General features: G+C 52.4%; 1 protein-coding gene across 1 annotated transcript in view; it reads left to right on the top strand.

Moving 5' to 3' along the window:
* GALNT2 (polypeptide N-acetylgalactosaminyltransferase 2) overlaps positions 1–8,398 on the top strand; it is a 178,987-nt gene extending 170,589 nt beyond the window's left edge. The window contains exons 15-16 of the mRNA XM_082611509.1: positions 1,404–1,523; positions 5,830–8,398. Of these exons, the coding sequence (XP_082467635.1) occupies positions 1,404–1,523; positions 5,830–5,985 (276 nt within the window). The 3' untranslated portion in view covers positions 5,986–8,398. The remainder of the gene's footprint in view (positions 1–1,403; positions 1,524–5,829) is intronic.
* Positions 8,399–16,862: the final 8,464 nt, after the last annotated feature.

The following is a 16,862-nucleotide window of genomic DNA, read 5'->3' as shown; positions in this document are numbered from 1 at the left end:
AATAACCGAAAGAAAGTTTAGTATTAGTTGTTTTTTTGACACGTATGCACTGATGTGTATAAAATTGATGACTAATAAGAACCTGCAGTTAATGCTTTCTTGATAACAGCATCTGCTCCAAGGTGATTCAGGTTCTGAGCAGTGAGGCTTCTCGGAACGATCTGTATTCCTTCCCTTAGCTCTGTCCCCTGAGGACAGAAAAAAGAAAACCACCTCCCTAGCACTTAATCGTGCCTAAAGTTACATGACACAAGCACTAGTGTGATACCTGCTCTCCCACGGGGGAGGAAGCCTCCAGAGGGCAGGGCCTGGCCTGTGTGTTCACTGCCAGGAGTCTGAGTCATTGCAGGCACTCGGCGGACAGTCACTGGGTGGATGAACGGACAGATGGACAGATGACTTGCAGCAGCTTTCCTGGGCGTACAGCAGAAGCGGGGCATGGGGAGGGCACCCCCTGTGGGATTCTGAGTTGGAAGAGGCCTCGCTGCTTCTAGATCCTGAGGTCTCACGTGGATTTTATCCCTTTGCAAGTGTCAAGTCCTCGAGTGACGGTCAGAAGCCTCACCCTCCTGTCTCCGCCATAGCCCTGCCAAGAGCAGGCTCCCTACCTCCTCTCCCGCCTTCCACCCTGTGATCCCAGTCACCCATCGTGTCCCCTCCCCAGCCTCCTGCCCTTTCAGATGCTCTTGTTTAGTGTTCAGAATAAGTAGTTCTGCTCTCAGCTCTTAAGGGATGTGTGTCTATTTTTTAAGATCATAGTCAAGTTATTTCAGCACTCTCTGGCTCAGTTTTCTCATCTGTAAAATGGGGATAATAATAGCTTCTCATAGGGCTGTTGTTGAAAGGGCTTAAAACAGTGCCAGGCACATCATAGGCACCGAGGGTACAAATACCTGGATCCATTCCTAGGGACCTCACAGAGCTTCCCAAGCATCAGTAGGCCAGCTTAGTGCTCAGTGATGAGGTTAAGTGTGCTGCACGTGGTTTATAATTTCACACGTGACAAGCCACAGTCATAAATGCTGTTTCCAAACCACACCTGTGTCGGGGCAGAGTCATTCCAAGGAAATGTTGACCCTGAACTGTCCACCTTGTGGGTAACCAAGCTGGAGCTGCAGCATTCACAGCCCACAGTTAATGATGGAAGATGGGGTGTGGAGCTCTAACCTGCATTTGGGCTTAAGTTCTTACTACTGTTGGCTTAGTGCTCAGTTAGTTATGAGGCTCCCCGACACCCCCGGTTGGAGACTTGCTCTTAGGCACAAAGTCCTTTGTCGGCCCTGAGCTGGTCAGGGCTTCTGAAGCCTGTTCCCCACGTGCCGTCCCCTCTGGGGCCCTTCCTTGTTGCATCCTTCACCCCGCAGCCCCGCAGGCCGAGCCCTGACCTTGGCTTTGTGTTGCAGGAATGGGCCTTGACAAAGGAGAAGTCGGTGAAGCACATGGACTTGTGCCTGACCGTGGTGGACCGGGCGCCTGGCTCCCTCATAAAGCTGCAGGGCTGCCGGGAGAACGACAGCCGGCAGGTAGGTGCCGGCCGGGGACCAGCCCAGGCCCAGCTCCCCCATCCCCCCCCAGGGCCTGGATCACAGCGGGGACGCTGGGTGATCACAGCGGGGACGCTGGGTGTTCACAGGCGGCACCTTCTGACTCGCGCTGTTCTGCGTCCCCGCATGGAGCCCCTGGCGAGCGCTGGGATACCTGAGGGGCGCAGGGCGCGGGCTGGTCCTTCTGCCGGGAGGTCACCGTCCTGGTTATTCCTCCCCCTCTGCATCCATCTGTTTATGTTTGGTCTGTCCTCTAACAGGCTGTAGAGGCAGGGCTGTGCTTTGAGGCTGCGTGTTCAGCTGCGCAGCTCTGTAAGGGCCTCCCCAGGCTGGGCACTGGGGCAGGGGGCGTCCCAACACCAGAGGCGGCTCCCCTCACCCTGGCGGCCAGCTGAGCCGGGCGGGGCCCTTCCTCAGACGTGGCCCTCGTGCCCAGGCGTGGGTACTGCGCCCAGAAAGGCTCTGTCTGGTGATGCCCAAGAACACCCAAGGGACGGGGATGCTGGTGGCCAGTGTGGGTGGGTCAGCACGCCACCGACCCCTGCACGGAGGCACAGACCCCTGGTCCAGGAAGGGGGGCGGTGCCCAGCGGTGTCACTGGCCCCTGGCTTCTCTGTAGCTGGAGCAGCCCAGCCAGTGCACCCCGCCAGGAGCGGTGCTGGCCCGAACCAGCGAGAGTTCAGCTTTGCTTTAAAAATGAAAATGTATGACTTTACTCACGAGAAGCTAATGAAACACTGACCTACAAACCAGCCTAGAAAAGGTACTGAGGTTCACGATAATGTCTCCAGAGGAAGTGTTTCACCCCAGTTCCCTTCCATTGCTGATGAACCCCCAAGCCCAAAAGGAAGACCTATATTTTATAAAAATATATATAAAGAGGCCTTTATTTCTGAAGCCAGAGGCCTGCTGTGGCTTATTTCCGATTATGTTCTCATTCTCCTCCCCACACCACTGGCCATTTTAAAGAGAAATTCCGCGTGTTTTTGTTTATTCATTAAGTATTTTTCCTTTTTAAGTTTACAAATTGTAAACGATTAAGGTGCAACTGGATGAGACGTTACACGCACACTCGTGTCACTTTTTTCTAAACGGTTCAGAACGTATGTTTACCTCTTTGGCTGGTTTTCTCTGACCTGCGCCCTGGGGGTACCTTGGGGGCAGAGCCTTTCTTGGGCCTAGGGGGAGTGGCTAGTGCAACCCCCAAAGGACTTTCCCACGTGCCCACACGGGAACTGGGCTTGTCATCTTCTGTCCCTCCTCACGAGACACACGGGTCTGGGGAAACTGAGGCCTGGGGCTGGCTGGAGCCAGGAGCCCACATGGGCTTCCCACCCACCACTCCTTTCACAGAAGGGAAGCTGAGGCCCAGAGCCTGGGGTCCTCTCCAGGGTCCCCCAGGAGCACCGAGGCCCACACCAAGGTCCCCTGCTTGGAGCCCAGTTGTCAGGAAACACTTGAAAAGGGCCGTCTCTCCTCTGTCCCCCCCGCCTGGTTCCGGGTGCCCCCCGCCCTGCTCTGCGGAACCCCAGCAGGTCCCTAAATGCCCATCTATGTTGACAGCTGTGGCACCCGAGTGAGAAGGAGGGGCTGGTAAACACGGAGGCCACTGTCTCCAGCCCCAGCCTCCTGGGACCTGCGTCGGGTGAGCATGGTGCTGGGCCAGGTGTCCTGCCCTGGCTGTAAGGGCAGGGGCGTCTAGGGTAAAGGAGGGATAAAGTGATGACTTTATCTGGGCTCCAAACCTTTGTTAAGAACAGACAGATGCTCCATCTCTGGAGGGGTCTCCTTTAGCGAGAGCTTGCTGTACGTCAAGGGCTGAAATGTTCCTGCCACCATCTGGTTCTCACCCTGAAAGGCTTACGTCATAAGAGGGAGAAAGGCCTGCAAACAATGAGCTCTTCTGGGCATGTGGCGTACGTAAGTGGGGATCTCTTAAACTGTCAACCCCTGAGCCCTTCCTTGCCCGGTAGAGAAGGTGTGGCCCTTTCAGTAGAGCCTCTGCATCTGGGAATCTGCCCACCCCACCACAGCCCTCTGGGCCCAGGGCTCCGGGCTGCCGAGGCTGCCTCCCACGCACGGAGCTGGGGTTTGGGCGTTTTTGAGGCCTTCCATCTGGCTGATGCTGTGACACAGGCAGAGCTCCCCAGGGAATGGAGTCAAAGTCCACCCATTCCAGATTCTTTGTCAAGCAAGCCCTGGCTACTCAGTGACACACGGATGTCGGCAGCACAGACACGCTTCACATGACAGAGCAGGAGGAATGACAGCAAAGAGGGAACAGGAATGAAGGAGGAGGTGATGGACAGGTGATGGGCGGTCCCTCTCCCTGTGCCCATCGGATTGCACTGCGTTTCACTGTTGGCAAAAACTCCAGGCAGGCAGGCTGGCTTAGCAAGCGTCCCAGGGTCCCCACGGGAGCATCCTTGCAGGGCCCCTCCCTGCCTTGCTTTGCCTCCTTCCCACCTCATTCACTTGCCCTTTGAGAGGAGGCTCCTCAGCTAGTTCTCTCCCGAAGCTGCACTCCTCTTGCCAGTTGGAACATTGGCTTTCCAGGCACGTCTGTGTTAGGTGTGCATTTGCGGAGTCAAGGGGGAAAGGAAAGCAAGAGTAAGAAAATGTAATTCCACGATGTCCAAAGGATTTGCAAAAATACCAACGGAAAGGAGCTTCTGTGCATACAGTGTAAAAAATTAACTATAATGACAGACTGCATTAAGGAAGGGAGAGCTTTTCTAAGAAACAAGCATGTTACTTTTTTTTTTTGTAAAGAACAAACATTAGAGATTGTTACATGGGGATAAACAACAGCGTGAGAGGCCCTCAGGTTTCCCACGGCTGGGTTGTGGGCTTGTTCGCTGGTTTGCCTGGCTGGTTTGGGTTTAGTGGGGCACAGGTGCGTACCCACAGGAGTACAAAGGCGCTACGCCCTGGACTGTACAGGTGGCACACGCAGAACTCGGCAGGTAGCACTCGGGGACTTAGGCTAGCTGAGACAGGCTTCCACACACCCAGCAAGGTGGAGAGGGTGGAGAGACAGACAGTGGAGAGGTGGTCTCCGCAGCAGGGCATTCTGTCCACACAGGCATCCCTTTCCCTCCCATTGGCCTCACCCCATCCCTCTGGCACAGCACGAGGTCCTACGTGTAGGCGGGCACGCTAAGGGGCCCGGGCCCTGCACCGGCCTCAGCAGGGCTGCTTTCAACAGCCAGGGGCAGGCAGCCTGGGCCCTCCTGGAGCTGGCCTGGTTCCTGTGGCTGCTTCCTCGAGGGGAAATATCCTCAGATGAGGCCTTCTTGTGAAAGAATGCCAAGTCTCTGCAGGAAATTCCCCCATGTGGCGAGTCCTTAAGACTGAGGAGGGGCGGGGGCCCAAGCATGGGGCTTGGTCGAGGAGATGCCTGAAGAGGGGGAAGGATGGGGCAGAGAAGCGGTCTCCATCAGGGCCGGGAGAGGAGGTTTAGGGCTGCAAACTAAGCTGAGAGTGCTGGTTTCTTCCTGGGCCCTCAGAGGACAATGTTTTGTTCCCGTGAAACAGGAGGGTAGGGGGCAGGGCACAACCTTTGAAAGAATGACATAGCCTGAGGACACGACATAAACCGGTAAGAACCAAATGGGGCCAAGATGGCAGACGAGTCGACTTCTACTAGACCTTGAGCCCCACCCAGTATACGCTCACTGTAACACATCAGCAAGCTAAATGACACACCCACAGGTGCCATGACAGTTCCAAGAGCGACCACAAGGGTCAAAAAGAGGGCGGGGGCCCAATTCTTGGAAATCCCCGCCCCTTCCCCAAAACACCTGGAATACTCTTACCACTCATTAGCCTATGGAATTACCCACCCCAATAAAAGCTGACAGCCCCAAACCCTGGTGCCACTCTCGCCTTCTGAGATGGCCCACACTGTCTGTGGAGTGTGTTCCTCTCTAAATAAATCCACTTCTTACCTATCACTTTGTCTCTCGCTGAATTCTTTCTGCGATGAGACATCAGGAACCTGAGCTTCATGAAGTCTTGAGACAAGGTGTGTGATCTCAGTTGGAAGACTGTGGGTTTTGGCCTGGTTGGAGTTCCAGCCGCATGGGTTCAGGTCCCAGTCAGGGTTTTGGCCGGGTTCGAGTCCCGGCCACGTGGGTTCACGTCCCAATCTGAGGTGCATGGTTTCACCCGGGCTGCTGCGGATGCCCGTCCATCCTGGTCAGAGACCTTGTTATGAGAGCAGCCCCACTGTGCCCTCTCCTGGCGGCGCCCCTGCTGTAAGGTGTTCTCCTGTCTTTTGCAGAAATGGGAGCAGATCGAGGGCAATTCCAAGCTGCGGCACGTGGGCAGCAACCTGTGCCTGGACAGCCGCGGGGCCCAGAACGGCGGCCTGAGCGTGGAGGTGTGCGGCCCCGCGCTGTCCCAGCAGTGGAAGTTCTCGCTCAACCTGCAGCAGTAGAGGAAGCCGCCCGCGTCCTCCCGCGCCGTCGGGCCCGACGTTATTGATTCTGTTTCTTAAACTTTCGGAGAAACTATATACCTCAGTATTCCATCACGGTCTGAAGGTCGGAGGACCTCGGCGCGGTGCGGGCGGCACCGGGGCGGCGAGGAGGTGGAGCTGGCCCACCCCGACCCCGGGCCCCGCCGCCCCTGCCCACCCCGCGCCCCGCGCCCCGCGCCCCGCGGATGGATGCGGGAGCCCCACGCCTGCGGGCGGCAGGACCGGGAGGGAAGGGGCAGCGGCCGCAGCACAGCTAGCGGAGCTCTCCAGCCTCCACTTCGATCCGCCAACAGCACGTCCGGTTTACATCCGGGTCACGGCCACGGTCACGTCACGGCGTTTGCCCTACCCCGCCCTCCCAGCTGTCTTCCCGGCGCAGACCCCCTTCCACGTGGCGTACCTGCTCTCTTCGGATATGAACTTTGCTGTGGTGGGACACTGCACACAGACATGTATGAAGAAAGAATGTACGGTCAGTTCCTATGGTTTCTGTAGGTCACCCTCATCCTGTAAGTTGTCCACAAAGCAGATCACAGCGTGAGGAGGTGGGGCCGAGCCCTTCGGGGCCCGAGGGAGGAAGCGCCTCCTGTGCCCCCGGAGCCTTATAGGTGGGTAGGTCCTGCTGTGGCCGCCACCCTGGGAGGCTAGCCCTGCCCCGAGGCCCGGACGCCGGCGGCATCTCGGTTTGGCTTCAGCTGGGAGTCGTGTCATGCTCTGTGTCGGAATCCACTTTTCGTGCCCTTGGTGTCTATAAACCCTGAATGGGTTACTTAATTTGACAAATTATTGCTTTGGGTCTTTGTAAATTACATTTCTTTTCTCTAAGGATAAAATGAGTAAAAAAGAATCTGCCAGCTCCCAGTGATGGTGGGAAGCTGTCACAGGCAGCATTGGGCTCATGGTGAGGACCCTGGTGTGCTGGCACCACTGTGAAGGCCACCTGGGCCCAGTCCTGCCTGCCTCAGGGGTTTTGGGTCAAGAATTAGGAAAAGTGAAAACCAAACAACACCCTCTCAATGATGCTTAGGATTCAGGGCACAAAACAGGAGCTTTGTGGCTTAGGAGGCGTATGTCAGTATAAACCACAAGACTGTCGTGAACTAAAAGTAAAGCAGGAAGAGAGGCCTGGTCACTGCCCTGACACCCAGGCGTGTCCCCGCAGAGCTCTCCTTGCCTCCAAGGTGCCCCCATGCAGGGGTAGCCCAGCCGCAGACCCCACAGGGCGCCCCAGTCACTCTCGTGGTCACTGCCTTCCTGCGCCCCCCTCACCCAGCACTTCGTCACACAGATGCCCGGTGTCCAAGAGGTGTCACACAGGCACACCTTCAGGTCCCTCTGGGAGGGCCTGGGAGGTCACAGAGAAGTGGCCCCAGAAGGTTCTGCCAGGTTGACACTGGCCAAGTGCAGCTCTCTCCTGCCTGTTTCTTCTAGGAAAGGGGACGTTGGTCTTTCTTCCCCCACTGCAGAAGCCCCCCATGTGTTTGCTTTATGACGGTGGGCTCGGGCCTGGAGGCATGGCTGGGTGACTTTGTCCTGCGTTTTTTGCCCCCTGCCGACCAACCAGGTGTATTTTCGGTGGACCGGGAGGCCATAGCTGGATTAACTTGGCACAACTCTATCTTCAGAGGCTGATCATGGCCACCAGTAGGCCCTTAGGGAGAGTCCTGGGCACCTGTGCAAGGCTGCTGAGCACAGGTGGGGCAGGAAGCAGTCACCAAGCCCCTGGGTTCCGTTGTCAGGCAACTTCTACTGTTAGGCAAAAAATCCCATGGACGGAAAACAAATTTGGCTTTCAAGTAACACAAATTTTAATCAGGTTCTTGACAAATTTTTTGCCCACACACCTCCACCCCACCCAGAAGTCTTACCAACCTTTGTACCATTGAGATGGGTCCCCCCGGGCCCTTGGGGGGCAGCTCCCCATCCCTGAGGTGGTAGGGTTGGCGGCCTTGGATGGTGTGGGCGTTGTGAGCTGAGGTGGGCTGGGAGGGCTCCCTTGGGTGAGCTATGTTTACATGACACAGTGTGCCAAAGTGACTTACTGTGGCTGCATTACTTTTTAGTCATCGGGACTGTCCCCCTCTCCCACTCTTGTTTTTACAAGTAAAGATTCTTTCCGAAAAGCCCTTGGAGCAAAGCGTGGCGAAGTTAGTTGTCTTCTCTGTGCTGGTCTTTCTTATGTCTTCATAAAAGCTAAAATGATGGTATCTGTGATATGTTTTGCAAATTCAAAATATAGTTTGGTAATTTTTTTTTCCAGTTGATTTTTAAAAAGAACTGCTGTACAGAGCTTGTACTTCGTCCATTTTATAGATGGAAACCATCCTTGAAAATTGTTTAACTTAAATAAAGAGGAGATACTTTATAGATACGCTCTGCTGGCGGCTGCACTCACTCTTGGTCTTCATAGGATGGACTTGACTGGTGTTTGGGGACTGTGATTATGGTCTCTCTTGGGAGAGGGGTGCTGCTCGATTACCATATCTTATCACACTTTTAAAATGCCTTCACCTTTTACTGCTGCACCTTTTGATGTTTATTCTTATTTGGAATAATAGCCGTTATCATCTGTGGAGTATTTATGATGTGCCAGGCCGCACTCCAAGCGCTTAAATACATCCTCATTGTCTTCTCACAGTAACCTGGGAGATAGCATTATGGGCTGCATTTTACAGTTGGCTGGGGAAGTTTTACAGTTGGCTGGGGAAGCTGGTGCTTGAAGCTGCTGGCCTGCTCAGGGTCACAGGCTAACCTGCCCAAGGTCACGCCACTCCTAAGTACTCCCCTGGCCAGCCTCAGGCGCTGAGAGCCAAAGCCTGCCCTCCAAACCAGGGCAGGGGAGAGGCTGAAGGGCCAATATCGTCACAGCTTTTAGAGTATTTTAAATCCTTATACTATTTACCAGCTACCCGGGCTCTCCAGTTCCATCCCAGGCAAACTTGAGTCCTTGCCCCTCTTCCTGGGCCTTTAAAAATACCTTCCTTTGGACAACCCCACAGGTGTGTCAAGGAAACACAATACTGACCAATTCTTTAGCAATTTGGGTTGCAACTGGGGAGGCTGAAAAGATGGCCCCAATGAGTGTTTTGAACCTTCTGGAGGCCCTGTTTCTGCATCCTTTCTGCATTATTTGAGACAACCAAAATTTGCTCCACTGCCATCTGAGAAACAAGAAGAGCTCTTAGCATAATTGTGCAGTACCCATCAGAGGCCTTTAGGAAGTGTGTGTGTGTGTGTGTGTGTGTGTGTGTGTTTCCTGCTTTGACAACAGGAATTTTCTGAGAAACTCTATGTTGCCCTGATGCCCTGGAGACCTAAGAGCAGGGGGAACGTGTTAAATGCCAGAAGAAGAGGATGAGCAGAGTGTCTGGCAGGCTCAGGGTGGGGCGTTTGGAGACAGGATTGGGTCAGTCTGGCCAGAGGTGGAGTCCGGCATGCTGAGGAAAGACTTTGGGCTGATTCTGGGGGGAGGGGAGCTATATGAGCCTTGGACTAGAGCAGGGAGGATCAGATTTGCAAAAATATTTAGAGTAAGGGACTTCCCCGGCGGTCCAGTGGGTAAGACCCCACACTCCCAGTGCAGGGGGCCTGAGTTCGATCCCTGGTCAGGGAACTAGATCCGGCATGCATGCCGCAACTAAGAAGCCCACATGCCGCAACTAAAGATCCCACGCACCACAACTAAGACCCGGCGTGGCCGAAATAAATAAATAAATATTTAAAAAAATATATTTAGAGTAAAATACTTAACCCACCTCGGCTCTTTGATTCTGCAGTATATTTCACGTTTTAAAAAATATTCAACCAGAAAAATAAGATGTTTGCACGTCCTCTTCTGTCCACATACTTACCTGAAAGAAAAAAGAAAATTTTCTTCCTAGATGTTCTTACATATTCCTGAGCAACTTACTAATAATACAATATATATGTATTTGATTTTATGTATTATGTGTGCCTTCACATGATAAACATGTGTCAAAAAGCCTTTGCATCTGTGGGGTCCCAAAGAAGTAATGAGAAATATTCCTCCAGCAGTTCCCACCTGAGCACCTGTGGGCCTGGCCCTGGGTGCTGGGCAGGGGCTGCGGAAAAGACCGTCATGGTCCCTGCCACAGGTTACACCCCCAGGGGAGTCCGACTTTGAACCAGATCTTGAACACAGGAAAATAGACTGAGTCACAGCAAGGTGCTGGCCTCCTGAAGGTCATGGAAGGAATCCTCGGGGTTGACGGGGGGGCAGGGGGGTTGTTGAGGGGCGGCGGTTTTGTTCACCGTCGAGGGCCAAGATGTGAGAACTCAGAGTGGCCGGTGCAGGCTCACTGAAGAACTTCCAGAAATTAACTGTCCATGGTGCTCTTGAAGTGTGCAGAATTCTCCACTGAAGCACTTTCAGTGAAGAGTGTCAGAAATCCAACTGAATGTAGTATAAATTGAGAGACATTTATTATCTCATATAACAGGAAGGCCCAAGGTGACAGGATTCTGGGTTGGTCCTGGGACGTGACTTCATCGTGAGCAACTACCCTCGTCTGCCCGACCGTGCCCTCCCCCGTCCCCCCTAGACGCGGGAAAACCCTCAGCGAGAAGGAAGCATTTCCTGCTGCCCTGTGCGTCTTTCTCCTTCTTTCCTGCCCTCCCGCCAGCGCAGACACCCCTTTCCCAGTGATCACCCCACCTGCACAGAACCTCTCGGGCCCCACTGCCCAGAACCCAGCACTCAGGTGCCAGGGCAGGGGGCAGCAGTCCCCTCCCAGCGCCACCGCCCTGCGTCCTGGGGTGGGGTCTGCCGCGGAGAGGACAGGGCGGGGCAGCCGCTCGGGCGGGCGCAGCACCTGCCGCATTCGCCGTCCCTGAAAGACGGCTGGAAGTGGCCGGCCGGCCGGGCCGGCCACGCGGTCACAGGTTCCTGCGTCCTCGGTGGAAGGCAGCTTCACCCTGGTCCTCTGGTGTCTGCTGGCCACGTGGGGCCTCTTCGTTTTCAAGTGAGTGAGATGTATAGCTTGGGGTCGCAAAGACGAATGATATTGAGACGGTTATCAAAATATGTTTATGTGTTTCTGAATGCGTTAAATAACGAGGCCTCATGTCTGATAGCTGCCATAATTTCCAAGTAGTGATTAGCGTAAGCAGTAGTTTGAAAAATCTACAATTAATGTGATGTGAAGATATCTGTGATGTGTGTGTGTGTGAGCAAGCTTCCAGTTCATTGGCTACATACGTTCAGTTGGAGGTAAAACAAAATACAGCTTCTGGAAAACTCTTAAGAATCTCGGAGTAGATGACACCTGTGGCCCACAGCTGTGCTCTGGGACCAGCTCTGCGCCTCGGCGGCCGCGTCTTCTGCCTGCAGGACAGAAGGAGGTGGGGCAGCACGAAGCAGGGGAGAACCGCAGGGCGGGGCAGTCGGGAGCTGCGCAGGGCCCGAGCTGACCTTGACCCTGGGCCTGGCTCCAGCCCTCTTTCTGAGGGCCAAGTGGGACAAGCCTGTTGCCCAGGTTACTCGCAGTTAGACTGTCCTACTCCTGGTCCAGCGGGAGGGCAAGGAGCCCGGGCAGGACGCCGTGGTGGGGGTGCTGGCGCCAGGGAAAGCTGGTGGGGGGGCGGGGCAGCGTGGGGAGGGAAGCTTGGGGTGGGCGGTGAGCGCCGAGGGGCCCTCAGCGCCGTTCCTGCCTCCCAGCCCCCGGGTCAGCACAGGAAAGTCACTTCACCGGGTCTGAGGGGGGGCAGTTTGCTCGCCTCACAGGGTCACGGTCACGGCGAGATGCGGCCCGTGAGATGTAAGAGCATCCCCGGCGAGGCGGGCCTCACGGCGGGCGACGGTGGGCACCTGCGGTCGTACAGGGAGGGGCCTGGACAGGGGCCCCGGAGGAGGCTTGTTACAGGTGCTGAGTTGCCCGCGACATGTCACTGCCTGGCTGGGGGGCGTGGAGCCTGCTGTCGCGTCGCCCCTGAGCGGCCACAGAAGAGGAGGCGGGAGGCACGGGCCCCGACGGGGAGGCTGAGTCCCTGCCGGGGAAGGAGAGAGCCCAACGAGGGCCAAGCGAGGCAGGGAAGGGGCGCGCCAAGCCAGGCCCGGCCGCTGCCCAGCGATCATGGGCACAGGGACAAGCGCGTGGGCTTGCCACCAGGGCCGACGACCAGCGGGCAGCGGGTGACGGCGCGTGGGGTGGGCGGACAGAGGCCGCGCACGCAGTCAGGCTGGGGTCTGTGGGCCAGGTTGGCGGCCCGGAGGCTTTGCAGAAGAAGGGAGGGAGGGAGGATGGATCCCACTGCCCTCCAGCCCCTCCGACAGGACGGCCGCCGGGACTCAGGGCGGCTAAGCGCCTCTGGGTTTCCAGGGCTCCCCTCCCCATGGCCACGCGCCACCGACCACAGCGAGAACGTGGCCCACGTGTCTACCATCAGGGACAACAGGGACCTGAAGAGCTGGGGTAGGGGGGACACAGCTGACAAGTGACGACACGAAACCACTGGGCCAGCTTTTCGGAAGTAGAAAGTGTATGGAGGCTCGTTAGGGACTGAATTGTGTCCTCTCCCAAATCCATATGTTGAAGTTAGGACCTCAGCATCCTAACCCCCAGGACCTCAGAATGTGACTCTATTTGGAGACAGTCTTTAAAGACGGGAGTTAAAATGAGGCCATCAGGGTGGCCCTAATCCAGTATGACTGGTGTCCTTATAAGAAGAGGAGATTAAGACGCAGAGAAGCACAGAGGAAGGACCAACAGGAGGACACAGGAGAAGACGGTCGTCTAATAGCCAAGGAGGGAGGGCTTGGAAGGGACCAACCTGCCAACCCTTTGATCTCCGACTTTTAGCCTCCAGAATCATGAGAAGATAGATTTCTGTTGACTAAGCCACCCAGCCTGTGGTACTTTGGTTTGGCAGCCCTAACAAACTAATGCCAACCTTGGTACCAGGAAGTGAGGTGCTACTGTAACAAATACCTAAGAAGTATGGAAGGGGCTTTGGAACTAATAGTGGGCAGAAATGGAAGAGTTTCGAGGAGCGTGTTAGATAAAGCCTGGGTCGCCTTGAAGAAGCTGTGGGTGTGAAAGGTGATCGAGAAGAGGGGGCCTACAGAGACCGCCTCTCTTGTCTTGGAGGAGCACACACACCATCACAGACAGGATGTGGTACAAACATGAATGTTGAAGGTGCCCCCAGTGAGGTCTCGGAAATGAGGAACAAGAGACGGGAAGGGGAAAGGAAGCTGGAGGAAGGTGCTCCCTGTCAGAGTGGCAGAGATCTCGGCTGCATCTAGTGTTTTGTGGAAGCAGAACCTGCAAGTGACCAGCGTGGATGGACAGCTGAGGAGGTTTCTTTTTCTTTGTTTTGTTTTTGTTGTGTTTTTTTGGCTGTGTTGGGTCTTCGCTGCTGCGCAGCGGGCTTTCTCTAGTTGGGGCGAGCAGGGGCTACTCTTCGTTGCAGTGTGTGGACTTCTCATTGCGGTGGCTTCTCTTGTTGTGGAGCACGGGCTCTAGGCATGTGGGCTTCAGTAGTTGTGGCTCGCAGGCTCTAGAGCGCAGCCTCAGTAGTTGTGGCACACGGGCTTAGTTGCTCCACAGCATGTGGGATCTTCCCAGACCAGGGCTTGAACCAGTGTCCCCTGAATTGGCAGGTGGATTCTTAACCACTGCGCCACCAGGGAAGTCCCGCTGAGGAGGTTTCCAAGCAAAGTGTTGAAGGTGCAGCCTATTTTCTCCTTGCTGCCTATAGTAAAATTCAAGAGGAAAGAGATAAATTGAAGAGGGAACCAGAACGTGTAGATTTGGAAAATTCCCAACCGATCCACACTATAAAAAATGAGAAAGCTTGTGCTCTGGAGAGAGCGCTGAGAGTGATGCTGGGCAGTGTTTGCTAAGAAGCTTATGGGCATGTGCCTGATGGATCCAATCAGCCATCTCAGCAGAAGCCAGGGTAGAGGGGAACTTCTCCAGGGGAGATCTGTGGAAGACCCTCTTGTTTGGTGGCCTAGACCCACCAGACCCAAGGTTTCTGAGAGTTTTATATTAGCAGAAATGCCACCAGCTTGGACGAAGGAGACCGAGACAGGATGAGATGAAGGCTGTCCAGGATTCTATAGGACAGGACCATAGCGCCAGCCCGGCAAACATGCCTCATCCTCCAGGCAGAGGGAAGAATGACCCTGAAGAGTGGTTTAAGGTTGCCGGTCACACAGCCCGGGGCACTGTTGGGGGGCAGAGCTGAGTCCTCTATTTCACTCCAGGGCTGAAGGGTCATGGCTGCCACCCTGGTGGACCCAGAAAGAAGAGCATGGAGCCAAAGAGGATTATTTTCTTTTAATTATTAAGTAGAGTTGGCTAACAGTATTATATTAGTTTCAGTTGTACAACATAGGGATTTGGTATTTTTATAGATTACACTTCATTTAAACTTATTATAAAATAATGGCTATGTTTCCCTGTGCTGTACAATATTTCCTGGTAGCTTATTTATTTTATACATAGTAGTTTGTATCTTTTAATCCCCTCCCCCTATCTTGCCCCATCTTCCTTCCCTCTCTCCACTGGTAACCACTAGTTTGTTCTCTATATCTGTGGGTCTGTTTCTGTTTTGTTATATTCATTTGTTTTATTTTTTTAGATTCTACATATAAGTGATAGCATACAGTATTTGCCTTTGTCTGACTTATTTCACTAAACATAATACCCTCTAGGTCCATCCATGTTGTTGTAAATGGCAAAATTTTATTCTTTCTTTTAAGGCTGAGTAGTATTCTATTCTATACACACACACACATATATACCACATATACATATATATATATACCATATTTTATGTATCCATTCATCTGTTCATGGACACTTAGCTTGGTTCCATATCTTGGTAATTGTAAATAATCCTGCTATGAACATTGGGTGCTTGTATCTTTTCAAATTACTGTTTTCATTTTTTTCAGATATATACCCAGGAATGGGATTGCTAGATTATATGGTAGTTCTATTTTTAGTTTTTTGCAGAACCTCCATACTGTTTTCCATAGTGGCTGCATCAATTTACATTCCCCCCAACAGTGTACTAGTGTTCCCTTTTCTCCAGATCCTCGCCAACGTGTGTTATTTTTTAACTTTTTGACAATAGCCATTCTGACAAGTATGAGGTGATATCTTATGGTGGTTTTGATTTGCATTTCTCTGATGATTAGTGATGTTGAGCATCTTTTCATGTGCCTGTTGGCCATCTGTATATCTTTTCTGGAAAAATGTCTATTCAGGTCTTCTGCCCATTTGTTTAATCAGGTTGTTTGTTTTTCTGATACTGAGTTGTATGAGCTGTTTATATATTTTGGATATTAACACCTTATCATATCATTTGCAAATATTTTCTCCCATTCAGTAGGTTGTCTTTTCATTTTGTCCATAGTTTCCTTTGCTGGGCAAAAGCTTTTAAGTTTAATTAGGTCACATTTGTTTATTTTTGCTTTTGTTTCCTTTGCCTGAGGAGACAGATCCTTAAAAATATTTCTACAGTATCTCTCAAAGAGTGTTCTGCTTATGTTTTCTTCTAGGAGTTTTATGGTTTCCAGTCTTACATTTAGGTCTTTAACCCATTTTGAGGGTTTTTTGTTTTTGTTTTTGTTTTGTATATGGTGTGAGAAGAATGTTCTAATTTCATTCTTTTAGATGTAGCTGTCCAGTTTTCCCAGCACCACTTACTGAAGAGACTGTCTTTCCTCCATTATATAGTCTTGCCTTCTTTGTCATAGGTTAATTGACCATAGGCGCATGGGTTTATTTCTGGGCTTTCTATCCTGTTCCACTGATCTCTATTTCTGTTTTTGTGCCAGTACCATACTGTCTTGATTACTGTAGCTTTGTAGTATAGTCTGAAGTCAGGGAGCCTGATTTCTCCAGCTCTGTTTTTCTTTCTCAAGATTGCTTTGGCTATTCAGGGTCTTTAAGTTTCCATATAAATTTTAGGATTATTCATTCTAGTTCTGTGAAAAATGTCAGAGGTACTTTGATAAGGACTGCATTAAATCTGTAGATTGCTTTGGGTAGTATGGACATTTTAACCATATTAATTATTTCAATCCATGGACATGGGATATTTTTCCATTTCTTTGTATCATTCAGTTTCCTTCATCAAAATCTTATAGTTTTTAGAGTATAGATCTTTTACCTCCTTGGTTAATTTTATTCCTAGGTATTTTATTCTTTTTGCTGCAATTGTAAATGGGATTGTTTTCTTGAATTCTCTTTCTTATAGTTCATTATAATGTATAGGAAAGCAACAGATTTCTGTATATTAATCTTGTATCCTGCAACTTTACTAAATTCACTTAGTAGCTCAAAAATTTTTTTGGTGAAGGCTTTAGGGTTTTCTCTATATAGTATCATATCATCTGCACATAGGGACAGTTTTACTTCTTCCCTTCCAATTTGGATACATTTTATTTCTTTTTCTGGTCTCATTGCTATGGCTAGGACTTCCAATACTATGTTCAAGAAAAGTGGCGAGGGCTTCCCTGGTGGCACAGTGGTTGAGAGTCCGCCTGCCTATGCAGGGGACGCGGGTTCGTGCCCCAGTCCGGGAAGATCCCACATGCCGCGGAGCGGCTGGGCCCGTGAGCCATGGCCGCTGAGCCTGTGCGTCCGGAGCCTGTGCTCCGCAACGGGAGGGGCCACAGCAGTGAGAAGCCCGCGTACCGCAAAAAAAAAAAGAAAAAAGAAAAGTGGCGAGAATGGGCATCCTTTTCTTGTTCCTGATTTTAGAGAAAAGGCTTTCAGCTTTTCACTGTTGAGTATGATGTTGGCTGTGGGTTTTTAATAGAGGACTTTTATTATGTTGAGATATGTTCCCTCTATACC

Source organism: Mesoplodon mirus (assembly GCF_964341445.2).
Source record: "Mesoplodon mirus genome assembly, chromosome: 2".
Classification (NCBI taxonomy): domain Eukaryota; kingdom Metazoa; phylum Chordata; class Mammalia; order Artiodactyla; family Ziphiidae; genus Mesoplodon; species Mesoplodon mirus.
Note: the sequence above shows the minus strand (reverse complement) of the source record. Positions and strands in the feature narration are given on the sequence as shown.